Source organism: Sinohyriopsis cumingii, chromosome 2 (genome assembly GCF_028554795.1).
Source record: "Sinohyriopsis cumingii isolate HCF-2022 chromosome 2, ASM2855479v2, whole genome shotgun sequence".
In the NCBI taxonomy this organism is placed as follows: domain Eukaryota; kingdom Metazoa; phylum Mollusca; class Bivalvia; order Unionida; family Unionidae; genus Sinohyriopsis; species Sinohyriopsis cumingii.
This window is the reverse complement of record NC_142962.1, coordinates 62692764-62708722: the sequence shown is the minus strand read 5'-3', so window position 1 is coordinate 62708722 and position 15959 is coordinate 62692764. Positions and strand designations below refer to the sequence as shown.

The 15959-nt window shown below is 34.7% G+C and overlaps 1 protein-coding gene across 1 annotated transcript in view; it reads right to left on the bottom strand.

Moving 5' to 3' along the window:
- Positions 1-15959, bottom strand: part of LOC149805036 (calmodulin-lysine N-methyltransferase-like) — a 46374-nt gene that overhangs the window by 4266 nt on the left and 26149 nt on the right. The window contains exons 7-9 of the mRNA XM_089946769.1: positions 7969-8035; positions 3531-3605; positions 1449-1512 (exon numbers count right to left, since the gene is read on the bottom strand). Of these exons, the coding sequence (XP_089802895.1) occupies positions 1449-1512; positions 3531-3605; positions 7969-8035 (206 nt within the window). The remainder of the gene's footprint in view (positions 1-1448; positions 1513-3530; positions 3606-7968; positions 8036-15959) is intronic.

Below are 15959 nucleotides of genomic sequence, written 5' to 3'. Positions count from 1 at the left end.
TATGATGTCTGCAGTGTGACAGTTTATAGTGATGTCTAGCACTGGGGCATCATGCCGCAGACATGTAGCATGATGTCCCACCCAGTCACATTATCCTGACACTAGGTTGACCAGTCCTAACACTAACCTCTTAATGCTGAGCGCCAAGCGAGGCAGCTGTTAGTACCATTTTTGTAAGTCTTTTGTAAGACTCAGCCTCCCACATCCAAGGTAGACGCTCTAACCACTAGACCACTGGAGCAGTCTTCTAAAACATAATTAAAATTTGCTTTCACCGAATTACGTATTTTTATTAATTTCTGTGTCCAACGAATTAAGAAAACAGAGAGTCTAATGAAAAGGTACTAACTAGATGGAGTCATGTCAACCATTATAATACCCCTTGACAGGTTCACTTCAAGTTTCAAACTGATTTTATACACAGGAGTTAAAATCTTCAAAAGATATATTTGGAACGTGCTTTCAATAATTCTAAGTCTTGAAGCACAAACTGTTATTAATACAGTGTGATCCTACTGTAGCATACTCCATTATAACGTGAATTTGGATATAACATGGTTGTGGTGTGGCTCCCAAAATTTCATACACATGTACTTTTCTCATACATGAAAATTTTGTTTCTTTCTTACAAGTACAAAAAGTAACATACAAAGTTTATTATCAATTTTGGGGAAGAGATTGTGTATGAAATCTAATATAAGACGATCATGGCATGGCTCCTGCAATTTCATAAAATGTATTTTTCTCGTACTAGAAAAAAGTTTTTTCTTCTTAAAAGTAGGCAAAATAACATGTAAAAAGTTTATTCAGGGATCATGCTGGGCTTTGGCAATGTCACAGATTGAGATTTATATTCCTTACTGGCAACAAAATATACCATCTGGTGATTTTTTTCCCCTGACATTATTGACTGTTTAGACTTGTATATACAACCTTGGGTTTGGAGTGAAGAAATTCAGAGGCATCATGAAAGGAAGCCGTAAATCTGATATAAAATGCACTGGAATTTACATATTGTCAGAAATACAAACTCTTTGTTCATACTGACAAACCATCTTAATAGTGCATTGTTACATCATAATCTGCTTATTCTGACATCTGGCCTGAGTACTGTACACTGTGAGATCTCGGCATTTCATATATAAAAAAACATTTCTGGTAGCGGAGATCAACCGGACAAGTCACAGTCTCATTACAGGTTTGTGCAAGACTGCCATTTTACAAGGTCAAAATGCAGCTGGTTTAAGAAGGAAAAATTCCACATGTGCTGTAAATGCATTTTATTTGTTATTCTTAGTTCTTGGGAAAAGACCTCATTTGCCTCAGGCTATAGATCTACTACAAAGACAAAGAACATAATTGACCATTATAATGAAGACCTTTACAAACGAGTTCTCATTAAGGCATTATCGGGGTTTTCAGGCTTAACACAAAAGACCAATACAAACCTCTGGTTTTAAGAGTGATTCAATAGTCCTGGCAAGGTCTTTTCTTCCCTCATCAAAAAACAGGCTGAAAAAATGTAAAAACTAATAATACAACTCTCATTTGATAACTCATGCTCGGATAACTTGTGAACCACTTATAACATGGGGTCAGGCATTGATAAATTTTTTTTCCTGTAAATAATACAAACTAGGAAAGGACTTGGCCCCACTTGTTGAAAGTGAAAAAAAAATAGCAATTAAAACAAGTAAATAAACCTTTGATATATTACTCATTTTATCATCAAAAATGGCAGTTTGTGCCTGGAAATTTGATTCACCATGAAATCTGCAACTTTCAATAAGAAATCAAGTATTTGGTTACATTCTGCACAAAAATTCTCAGAACACTGTAATTAAGAAACATTTTACGATATTGTGATCCATGTAAATGTCAGCAATGCTAATGGTGGCAGCATTTTAAGAAATAAATGCCAATTATATAAGTCTTGCCAAGTGAAATCATTGTTTTAGTTCTATTGCTTATTTCAGTTTCAGTTTAATCAAAACTGTAATATTCTTGCATTCAAATGTGACAAGAATCAAACTTCCATCACAGCTATGTCCATGAGCATTTCTGAGAACCTAAAAAAGCGCCATGTTCTTATCGCTGATTTGTAGAAGTGTATATTGTATTATTACAATCAATTAAAAGTAGTCCTGCTTACATCTTTTGTATGAAATAAAACAAAAGGAGTGGAATAATAAAATAAAGTTAAAAGGCATGCAAATCGTACCTGCATAAGCGCTAGCGGTCACAATAGTGCATCAGGTCTAATCATTTCAATTGACTAGCTGAATATTGTTATAAAAATATTATCATATAGGTAACATAATAAAGTTATCTGATTTTAATCAGTAGTTTATTCAACTAAATCAGAACTGTTAACAAAGGTATCAAGAAACACACAAAGCATAAGAAGGATTATGTGGTGATTGCTATTGCTGTTGTAGGGTTTAATGCATTTTTTCAGCACACGATAACTGGTGGAGGAAGAACCTTGGAAAACCTGGGGAAGAACCACCAACCCATGAAAAGCTACTGGCAAGCTTTCTCACATACCCATGTTAGCCGAGCCTGAGACTCTAACCCATGCAGAAAGAGGTGATATAGCAGTGATCCGGAACAGTGAGAGCTTTATACCACTCAGGGCACCCACCCATGTGGTGAATAAAAAGCTTTGCTTCACAGATACAATTCATTATGGAGAAGCAAGTTCCAAAGTTTGTAATGTACTTAAAATCCCTGAATTGGCACTCAGAGGCTTGCTCAAGGATGACCAATACTTTCATTAGTACTTGCAGTGAAATTGTGGCATCAATATTTTACAAATAGAACAATATTTTTTAAAAACAAAATTCAGTTTTGACCTTTATGATTGTTGTTTCATGAAATGTTCCCCCCCATTATAAAAAAAGGAAATATTGTTTCATTGTTACTCAATAATAGCATTTAAATATATCCACACTGATATGCAAAAATGCAGTGACGTAATACACAAAGTGTTTGGAGGTACAGATGAAGTGCTTTGAAACCTCTTGGAGTCATCTTTTTAATGATTTTGAAAGGTTGGTTAGCTTGTAAATAAAGATAATTTATACATAAAAGCAAACAACTTTATTAGAAAAACCATTTTATGATAATTATTATCAACTGGATTATAAAATGAGTATCAAACCATTTATTATCAATGCTAATCTGTGATTGTAGTATCTCTTTTATCAATTTTCAGAGGTCCCTTGGTAACCTGTGCCCTTGCTTTAACTGCAGTCTGTGTTTCTGGACCCCAATGTTCATGAATTGTTGAGGGAAAGGTGGAATAATAATAATAATAATAACAGTAATGCAGAAAATCTGACTAAGAATACCATTGTTTTTAGAGACTACCAATCATCTATGACCAGATTCCTAATGCACTGATCAAATTTGTTCAAACACACACACACACACGCACACAAAGAAGTGGGAGAACACATATTCATCATGTGTTCTTGAAATGATGGGGATAAAAACAACATTAATCATGAAAATAATAACTGACAAACCAGTCTGCACAAAGGACAAAATCAAATTTTTCCACCATGTTCTCTGGCAACAGATCCAAACCCCATCTGATCACACTGTCAACAAAAAAAAGATTTTTATGTTTAAGATTTATTTAAAAGAATGGCAGTTTCCTGGCTGGTCCTAAAGGAAAATTGAAGGCAACAAAAATATGTAAGACTAAAAAGCAGTAAGAATAATTGCTAAAAATCCTTCATGCATAAAATGAAACACTGTAGCTAGTAGTGATGGGTACATTGCAATGGGCCCCGCTTTACAATTAGCTGGGAAGAATTTCTGCTGGAAAACCAAAGTCTGAAGATGATGGGCATTCATTGGCTGTGTATCTTCTAAATGATGATGCTGAATGCTGGAAATTCAACTAAGTCAAACTCTTTTCGATATAAAGGTGCATAATAACTTGGCAAAAAATGCAATATACCATAATGTTATGCTGCAAAAAGGAAATTTATGACGTATTCTGGGGTCTCTGGGGTCACAACTCTTTCTAAACAATAGTGCAGAATTCTTGAAATTAAACTCATTCAAGGTGATATCAATATAAAATTGCATGCCAATGTTTTATGAAATGTAAGAAATCTTAGTAAAACTGTGCTGTAGAAACTCAAGTCTGAAGGATGTGCAATCAGTGGCCATAACTCCTATAAACAATACAATCAGTGGCCATAACTCCTGTAAACAATGCAATGGAATACTGGAAAGGAAACTCCCCAAAGGAGTCACAAATCTAAAGCCACACACAAAATGTAGTTGAAATCCAGTATGTTGTCATAGAGTTATCTTGCAGAAAGCCAAAGTTAGAAGAGTAAGCAATCAAGGGCCATAACTCTTCCAAAGAAGAAAAAACCCTATAAGATAAATGTATGTCTTTGAAATATAATTTTCAACCAAACTGCATTAGAATTCTTTCATTGGTTATTGAACTATGCTGGTTATGTGTAATGTTCCAAGCAAAGATGTGAAATTAATTGTCAACAGCCATAACCCAAACCAAGAAGGAGTTGACAGGATAAAATATAAATGGCATATAGAGGTCTTTAGACAACAATGTAAACACCAAATTACATCAGAATATGTTGAATGGTTTCTGAGATATGTGGGTTACAAGGATCTACTTTAGTGACAGATACTGATGGATAAAATGCAATAACTCTTGTCAAAATTGGAACTGAAAAGGACAAAATATTTCAAAGACAGATCTGCATGTAATATGCAATCACCTACCAAATGACATCAGATTATATGCCAAGTTGTACAGGTTACATACAAAATCCCATGTAAAGATATGAAGATAAATGTCAAGGGCAATAACTCTTTCCAACAAAATACCAATAACAGTGTATTATACACCTAACCTGTGTTTATAGTCCTCTATATTGACACTTTACACACTAAATTTAATGTGCTGAAATCATTATTGTCTTAATCTTTTCAATCAGAATCTATATAATTCTTTATTTTCCTAAATGCACACTGTTCACAAAGATTGATCAAAGAAGTTAGTTCAGAATAAAATGTTAGTCTGCACAATTTATTGTTTTTAGCCACAATGACCTAGATCTCTGACCCTATAATCAATAGGTCTCTGCTAAGAGTGCAAGTCCTCCACTAATCTTAGTCAAGGTAAGTGGTCTAGAACAACATTGATAATGCAAAGAAACCCAACAATTTTCTTCTTTTAGTCACCTTAATCTTGGATCTTTTGATTTCAATACAGAAAGACTTCGATCCATAAAATTTGACCCAGATCTTCAATGTAAAACAATGTTACCATGCATCCAGCTACAGTGCCATTGATCTATGACCCCCATTAGAGTTCTCCCTTATCCCAAGTGCAAGCAATCAACTGGTGACTGCAGATTATGGAGAACTAAAGCAACTGTGTAGATATAAATGTTACCTTTATGATTCTGAAATTGAAAGGGTTCTTTTGTTTTTGTACTCCATATGCATGCTTTCAACAAAGTTTATTAACTGTAGATCATGTACAACTCTAGTTATTACGAGGAAACCATTTTTGTTATTTCAGTCACACTGTTCTCAACTTTTCAGCTTTTGAACCTTAACTCCATAGGATTCTTCCTCATCCAAGTGCATGTCATCCATAAGGAGGGAGGATAATTAGAGTTATTAAGCAGAAACCAAATTGATAGCAGACATACAGACCGACAACATAAAAACATAATACACCATGCCTTATGGTTTGCCAGTACAAATGAACCTGATGCAACAAAACACACAGCATCAGTTTATAATGAATGGTTCCTGGCCTGGTTTCAGGGATCAACTGATGGAAAAATGACAATACCTTTGGACAAAAGCATTTGAAGGCATGTCTACATGTAATGGGAGTAATCATAAAATATGATGATGAGTCATACTTTGAAAATTTTGATTATCCATGAGTACAACAGATGGATAACATGTTGATGACAGTCACATAGTATCAGTTAAACAGACGATGACAAAAATTAGCTGCAGCTTTTGTGGGCATGGTGCAAAGAAACAGCATTTTTGTAATTATCTACAAATAATGACTCTTTTTCAACCTTGCTTATAAAACAAACAAAAAAACCCCCAGGGTTAAAGGACAGTTAAAAAAATAAAACAAGTGAGGGTGGAGGGAATCAAATATCTTGATCTGAATGGCTGGAAAGATAAAAATAATTTTTACAAATATTATGAAACAAGAGTTATCAACTTTGCTTTGAAAATATACTGTGGTGCATTATGAAAATAATTTTAAAAAGTACATTTAACAATTTACACTCATGGTGACCTACATCATCAGGAATGATCTGATATCTATCTTTGTGATATCCACAGAGTAATAACATAATTAAATTAATATATGAAACCAATTCTTTATAACAAAATATCTTTCTTCTAGCCCAATCATAAAACCTTAGGAGAACTACTACTTCACAAATATAGCCCTCCAAGGCTAAAATGTTTTAGCTAAAAAGCCAAATGTTATCTGCCCAACTAGGTGACAGACAAAGCGATCTCCACCTAATACAGGAATCAGCACTAAGTCGCATACATACTTTTGTTACTATGAGAGGGAATGGCACACTCTCTGTACCATGTGGGTGTAACTACTGGGAAGGCTGGGAAGATGTATGTGCATTATGACTGGGAAAGTATTAATGAAGAAACCTATCCTGTTAGACAAAATTGGTTTTTTCTTCAAATAATATACCCAATCATAATAACTTAGGAGAATAGGTAAGAGGTGGAGAGAGAGCTACATCCCCTTACCTTGGCAAGACAATTTGGTAAGTGAAACAGTTTCTGGATAACCCATCTGGCATTGAATAGACTCCACCTGTCTGTTTGAAAGTGAAAAATGTTCTCCCTCCCCAATCTAGCAGAAGTCATGAAGCCAGATTATTCATACTTATGAAGCTGTCAGATGACCAAGGAAGGTAACACAATGCACCACAGCTATTTGTATCACTAGATCGAGTTGAGCCTTTTAGGATGAATGATCTCTGAGTTAAAGCTGGAGAATGTGGACCCAGATCTCCATCCCACAACATGGATAATGTCAGAGAACAGTTTCACTCAAATGAAGTGGATGCTCTAATATCAATTAGAAGACAATGTTAGATGTAGGAAAGGCCAAATGACAGCCTGTACAGGTAAGATCAGTAGAGCATCACATATATAACTAAGACGTAGACACTAAGACTGAATTAATATGGAAAACTTACTTGTATGTATCTGACTATAGCAAAAAGTATACAGCAATATTATAAAAAATTTCTACACCAAAAGCCAAACCAGCACCTATTTAAATAAAACGTGAGGGGATGAAATCACAACCTGTGCATGTTTGAACCAAGGACACCTAAGTATGTGAAGATGGCAAAGTGATGACAGAGAAAAACCAGCAAATATGTCACTGAAGAAAGAAAAAACAGTGAAGTTGGAAATGTAAAGATGGAGTATACTTCCCTTCAAAGAGAACACTCCATCAACTTGCTTTAAGGTAGAAAACTTCCAAAGGCTTATATGTAGATATTGCGAGTCCACTTTATCTGCTACTTGGCACAATTGTAAGTATTAACTGGAGTATTCACAGAATTTGGAGTCAATCCCTTATCAAGGGAAGAACGCTCTATCTGACACCTAGGTGGGCAGATAACATTTAGCTTTTCTTAGCCATGGAGGGCTGGATTTATAGTATGGAAGCAGTAGTTTTGCTAAGATATTATGATCAGGCAACATATTTGAAGAAGAAACCTTGTTTTTAAAAAAAATTCTCCAAACTAAATGAAAAGTTTATGGTCGAGTCAATTTTGTAATTTTCAATACTCATGTTACCTCAATGTAGGACCATGCAAAGTTATTTAATATCAATACAGTTGTAATGTTTACATAATGTATACTGTTGCATGAAAAATAGTTTCTTACCTGGCAGAGAGCTTTGTCTTATCAACTAAGTCATTTTCCATATTCTTTTTTATAATTGCTTTCAGATCTGTAATCAGAAGAAATTATATTTTTAACACTATGCATATTTATTGGCTGATATGCATAGATTCATTACCAAATAAAATGTATTTCCTATCACAAATGCCTTAGAAATGTTAAAAAAACCCTCAAATCATCCAATATATCAATGGCAAAGCTCTATCTCTCTCTCTTGAGAGTTCAGCTAAAATAGAATTTCAATTATTGTTGACTGGGTGGGGTCATCCATGTGACCAATGCATATACAGAACTGGCTGTGAACCAAACACAATGTGAAAAGCTGTTTCACTCATCAAATTTTCTTCAGGGCACCCAATGTATATTCTCAATTTTAAGACAAGTCCATCTGCAAAACTGCACAGATTCAGATCTGCCATTGCATAATGTGTTAGTAATCTGGATCTATGCAGATTTTTAGGAGTAATAAGTAGAACAAACAAGACAGACCCTGATCTGCCACTGCATTATGCAACAGCAGATCAGGATCTTTGTTTGCAGCTGGACTCCAACTTATGAGTATACCTAAACCCAGATGTATGTGTGTGATTTTTGACTTTTTTTAGTCATATTGCTACGATGTCTGCAGTGTGGCAGTTTATAGTGATGTCTAGCACTGGGCCATCATGCCACAGACATGTTGCATCCTGTCCAACCAAGTCGCATTATGCTGACACCAGGCTGACCAGTCCTAACACTAACATCTTAATGCTGAGTGTCAAGCAAGGCAACTGTTAGTACTATTTTTATAAGTCTTTGGTATGACTCAACCAGGGATTGAACCCATGACCTCCGGCATCCGAGGCAGACATATGTGAAAGTGGCATTTCCAAGAGTGCTCACTTAACTGAAAATGTTTTTATTTCACTGCCTTGAATTTTCATTGAAAAATCAATTAACGTTACTACCATTCATCTAATATGTTTACGAATCCTAATTTGTTAGTCTTAGACAAATAATTTCAATCAATTTTAGGCTTCACAAAAAAAACTTTAAATTAAGAAATACATGAAATTATGTTAATGTGAAAAAAGTCAAAATCATGTAAGTCTGTGGATTTGTTAGGTACAGATAAAATTTTCACAGGGCTCATCAGGTGGCCCCACTGGCTTTCTGATCGAAAGATAATGGATTACACTGGTCAACAGTGAAATCATTACTGACTTGAAAAGGCCCTAATCTGTAGTATTTTGGTGTGCCGAACACGAATATAACCGTGAAAAATTTGTATTGGCTCTCGTTTTGAAGATATTCATATACCTCATTTTCTATGTTTCACTGTGTAAATTTCTCCAGTAGGACTGCAGCAACATCCGGAATAATGATGTAACATTGCATAATACCATCATGCTCACATCATCCACAGTTGATTGCATCATTTTCTGATGCAATGCAATACTAATGCCATGCGGCTGCTGAAGTAAGTTGACGTCAGCAGTGTACTATACATGTGTAGGCCTATTATACTAATGCCAGGCGGCTGCTGAAGCTGACGTAAGCAGTGTACTATATAAAGCCCAATCAGATAGGTTCAGCATTTAAAATATTTTAGACGTTGTGCGAGACAGTTCAAGCTACTGTTACATAAAACTTATTATTTTATCCATTTACGTACAATAAAGAACAGTAATGCCTCGAAAGTGTGTTAATACCGCGGACAATTTTTGCTATATTTGTGGGGAAGTGACATTTGCCAACCAGAAGAAAAGTATCAATTCTCAAGTGAAGAAGGCATATCATCTTTACTTCGGATGCAAGGTTGGTGACCAAGACAAGCCTTGGGCTCCGCATATATGCTGTGCTACATGTACAACACAGCTTTCACAGTGGTTGAATTGCAAAAGGTCATCAATGCCGTTTGCAGTCCCAATGGTGTGGAGAGAGCCAAGCAACCACCTAAATGACTGTTACTTCTGCTTGGTTCCTCCTCTTTCCGGCGGAATAACGAAGCGAAAGAAGTCGAGAATAGTCTACCCAAACATTCCGTCTGCATTGAGACCAGTTCCACATGGTGAGGGACTTCCTATTCCAGAACCTCCAGCAGAATATTCTCTTGATTCATCTGACGAAGACAAAGGTGAGTCGACCTGTTCTTCTCCTGGTCCATCAGCATGCAGTGATCCAGATTTTCACTGTGGTGCATCATCAACCCCACACAGAATAACACAGGAAGAACTAAATGACCTGATTCGTGATTTGGACTTATCAAAGAACAAGGCAGAATTGCTAGGATCAAGACTCCAACAATGGAATCTTCTAGAAGAAGATGTCACAATTACTGCATATCGAAAGCGCCACCAGCAATTGGAGCCTTTCTTCAGAAAGGAAAGTAATCTGATATTCTGTTCCGATATTGAGGGCCTCATGAATGCTTTAAAAATCACTCATGACCCACAAGAATGGAGACTATTTGTGGACTCTTCGAAACTGAGTCTCAAGGCTGTGCTTTTGCACAATGGAAACATTCTTCCATCTATTCCAGTAGCGTATGCTGTCCACATGAAAGAGACATACGATAACTTAAGGCAGCTACTGAATTCCATTGAGTATAACAAGTACAGCTGGCACCTCTGTGGTGATTTGAAGGTAGTTGCCCTTTTAATGGGACTGCAGCAAGGATATACAAAATACATGTGTTTCTTATGCGAGTGGGATAGCCGAGCAAGGGAAATGCACTACATGAGGAAGGAATGGACTCACAGGCAGAATGTAGCCATTGGAGAGAAGAATATCCAACACCCAGCTCTGGTTGAGGCTCAGAAAATCTTGCTACCACCCCTTCACATCAAACTAGGTTTGATGAAGAACTTCGTGAAAGCCATTGACCGGACTTTGCCAGCATTCCGATACCTGCATGAAAAATTCCCTCGACTCAGCGAAGCAAAGATTAAAGAGGGAGTTTTTGTGGGTCCTCAGATTCGAGAGCTTTTCAAAGATGACCGGTTCAACAACTTGCTGGAAGGTGACGCGAAACAAGCATGGAATGCTTTTCGCCTAGTTTCTACAAACTTCCTCGGAAATGTTAGGGCAGAAAACTATAAGGAACTAGTAGAAGACATGTTGATGAAGTATAAGAAACTTGGCTGCAATATGTCTCTAAAGATTCACTTCCTTCATTCCCATTTGGATTTCTTTCCTAGCAACTGTGGTATTGTTAGTGATGAACACGGCGAACGTTTTCATCAAGATATCGCAACAATGGAACAAAGATACCAGGGAAAATGGTCCACTACAATGCTGGCTGACTACTGCTGGACACTCCTCAGAGATGCTCCCGAACAGCTGTACAAGAGACAGGCGAAGAAATCTAAGATGTAGTCAATGACTTGATTTTTTATAGGTAGGCTATTACAGTTGACCTTTTACTATTGGAATGCATTTCGTTATGTAAACATTAATTTCTTGCAGATTACAAAAAAACTAGAGCCAATTTTGCAATTTGACTGTCATATTCGTGTTCAGCACATAAAAATTGATAAGAATTGACTAATTTTATTTCAGTAACATGACTTTTGTAAAAATTTGTTGTCCAGTGTTATATACAAAGTTTTTTAAACAACCAGCTGCTATACAGATTTGATGTCTCCATATTTATCAAGAAAAGGTGGAATTACATTTTAATTAGTAATGCAACCTCAAAAGATTATGTATCAATTATTTCAAAGATCTTCCACCCTAAAACAAAACTTTGACATTTTAGGTTATGACTTAATGAACAGATGTTTTTCAAATCAAAATGAAATGACTTAAAGAACTAATGCAGGCATAATATCAAAGTGCAGGCAAACATACACAAGGCATGCAAACGCAATTGGTAAAAACTGTATCAAAGTGTTATTGTAACAATATCAAAGTGTTATTGTAACAGTATCAAAGTGTTATTGTAACAATATCAAAGTGTTATTGTAACAATATCAAAGTGTTATTGTAACAATATCAAAGTGTTATTGTAACAATATCACAGTGTTATTGTAACAATATCAAAGTGTTATTGTAACAATATCAAAGTGTTATTGTAACAATATCACAGTGTTATTGTAACAATATCAAAGTGTTATTGTAACAAGATCAAAGTGTTATTGTAACAAGATCAAAGTGTCATTGTAACAAGATCAAGATTTGTGTAAGAACATGCTAAACTCTCACTCCTTTAGGTTTTGATGGTGAATAGTTAAACTAGAGAATCCTTTTTATGATACTGGCCCTGTGTCTGGATACTTGTAAGTACTAACAAAAATACAGTTCCCACTTTCACATTTAATAATGAGAAATTATGACCAACTCCAAGAGGTGTAATATAAATGGGGACATTCAACAGCATGAAACCTAATGTTTTAATGGAAATGTTATTTTGCAAATATTACCCTATTTGCAAGAAAATTATGAATCCATATTTAATTTATACTTGAAAATAGCTCAGTAAAAAGACCCAACCCAGACTAAATAACAAAGAACAAAATGGGCCTGAGTCTAGTCTTAGTGTAAAAATAAAATAAATTTCTCAAATTATATTCTTCAATTTCTTATATAAATGCAATTACGAAGTTACATGATACAGGTATTAAAAGCATTGCTTCGCATGATTTTGAGCATTCTCTAAGTCAAACCATATTCAAAACAGATAAACAAAACCAAGAGACCAAAGTGGGTCTAATATTGCTCAGCTGGCTCAAATAGCAATTGAATATTTCACTAAGCAGTCACACAACCAATTTAACTATCTCCCAAACTTCATATCATGCTGTTTTTACCTACTTTACCATATCCTGAAAACAGTGATATGTAATCTCTTTCTAATGATAATGGTACATGCCATATGTAGTCTCTTGCTCACAACTAAAATCATCATAGAACCTATTGGTGACAATGATAATACAAGATTATGTACCAAGGTGGATCAATGTCTCATTGGAAATTAAGTCTCCAGAGTGGTAACTAGCTTAACCAATCAGATACAAGATTACCTCATTGATATGCATAGATCTTGCTCATAATCACATTCATCCAACATCTTAATAATTTAACAACTCTGATCAAATTCTTCTCAGAAATATAGTTACTGGTGTTCACAAACTCAACCAATAAGGTGCAACATCACGTCATTAGTGTAAGTAAATTTCACTCATAAACACAATTAACCAAGATCTCGATGACATAGGCCTATTGACCAAGTTGGATTAAAATCCTATAATAGTCTCTAGAATAGTACTACAATTTCAGCCAATCTGATGCAAAATGATTCATAAATGTTGCTCATAATAAGAATCCTCCAACATCATGACCATATTAGCCTATTTACCAAGTTATTAAAATTAGGTAAAAACCACAGTCTCTGAAGTGAAAGAAATTCATCAAATCATATGCAAGACCACCTCATTAATATATGTAGACAATAATAAAACACATTTTTTTAATGATATAAGCATATTTACCAAGTTGTATATAAATATGATCAGAAACAGAGTTGCTCAAGTGTAGATGAGATCAGTCTATCAGATACAAAATCACCTCATTAATATGCATGGGTCTTGTTCATAACATTACTCATTTAAGATCCTGAATCTTGATGACTTAAGCCTAATTATGAAGTTTGATCAAGTCTGAGTGTTAACAAGCTCGGCCAGTCACATGCAAGATCACCTCAATAATATCAATGGATCCCATATATTATTGAATTTGAATGAGATCTTGATCATATATGCCAATATAAGTTTGGTCAAAATCGGATCATAAATATGGCTTCTAGAGTGATAACATGTTCAGCCAACCAAATGAGTTCTATAACAGGCAGGATTCACATATATTAATTTGCCAGAATCTGATGAATGCAGAGATGTACTGTTTACAAGGATCTGAAGTTGTGGAGATGATTAATACAGTAACTCCAATCAGACATGAAATGACATGTAATAGGCAATTTACCTACCAAATGGTATCCATTTAGGAACGGTGGTTTTAGAGTGAAACTGATTACAAGTGTGAGCAGATGGATGGACAGACAGAAATGGTGATTATAATAGACCTCCCACATATTGGTGTGGGGCCACAACTTTACACTTTTATATGTTTATTAAAAACAGGCATAAAAATAATCATTTATATTAGAAGATGAATTAATGAAGTCTGACAAGTGGAAAAAGGAAAAAGTGTGTGTATCATGCAATTATTAAGAAAATAGTGTAAATATTTTAGGTCAAATCCATCAAAAATGCAAAATAACAATGCATAGTTCATGTATTTCACAAGCATTTTTATTGTTGATTTACCACTGCACATCAGTATAAAAAATGCATGTACTGTTGATTTATCATGCAATTCAGTATATAAAAAATGCATGTACTGTTGATTTATCATGCAATTCAGTATATAAAAAATGCATGTATTGTTGATTTACCACTGCAATTCAGTATAAAAAATGCATGTATTGTTGATTTACCACTGCAATTCAGTATAACAAATGCATGTATTGTTGATTTAACACTGCATATCAGTATAAAAAATGCACGTGAAAGAAAATGTATTATAACATTTTATAACAAGGTAATATTTACCTTATACCATCATGCATATACGTTACAAATTCAAGATTAAGCCGACCTTAAGAAAAAGTTGACCCTGAAAATGGACTTTTCAAATTATACAATGTTTTTAATTTTGTTATATTTAATACATATCTTTTATGCATATAAATTAACATGGGGATTGAAAATATATCTTCAAAGAAAGTTCTAAACTTTGTGTAAAATCTAATTATAAAATTGTGTATCAGTGTTAATCTTAAAAGTATGAATTAAAAAAAAATCTTTCAAACTGGTGTAATATGCCTTGGTCTACATTTGGGGTAAATTCAATGAAACAGTTGCCCCAGTGCTTGTCATTTTGCCAAAATATGCAGAAAAAGTGAAGATGACTTTTTCAGGTTGATGTCTTCACCCATTTCTTAAGCCACTGCAGGCATGGTATTCTCAATATATCATCTCTAGTGTCTCTCTTCTATTCAATGAGCAATGTAAAGCAGTTAACAGCAATAATTCAAGCCGTTTGATAAACTTTTGTGTCAAATTATTATCTCTGTCAAAAGTTACCTTAAAATCTATCAGATTCATACCAATAATATATGAAGCATGAAGACATGAAGCCCATTCATGAACAAGTGAAAGCTCACTCATGAACAAGTGAAAGCCCACTCACGAGCAAGTGAAAGCTGAGTTACGAGCAAGTGAAAGCCAAGTCACTAGCAATTTTGTACTTGTACTGAGGTTTACAGAGCATATGAAATTAATGGCAAGCAAGTTTGTTTCTTATTTAATCTTATAAAAGTATAACAAAGGACTTGCACCACAATATCTCTCACTCATTTTTTCAGTAGTAACCTAGTTTAGAAGTTAAAACTGTTTGCAATAACATAGTTATAGAACAATCAGACTCAGTAAAACAACTAGGTTCATTTTCTGCATTCTGCTACATTCTTGTCATGTGACGTCATGACTACTGAACTTTTATCAACATTGGAACAGAGAGATATGTCTACCCTTGTTTGCTAGTTGATATTAATTACATCTGAATATATTCCAGAACAATTTGCATAAATTGGAACTTTTAGGTCCTCTATGGACCCCTTATGGAGAAATAAAAACAGCATCCTTACTAAACTTCCTGTTTACATTGGCAAGTACTGTAAATTCATAAATATTCACAAGATAACAAAATTTGATCTGGAAGTAATCAAACAATTTTGTAGAGATCAAATTCTGTATAGTCATTCTGTGTGGATGGTAGACTATATTTTGTGACTATTTGTTATTGTGAATACATGGGCTTGATATCACTGACAGGTCTTGATTAACTTAATAGCCGTCCAATTCACTAAGCAGGTTATTTAGTACTGTAAGAATACAATCAAAAGCAAACTGTCTACCAAAACTGTATATCAT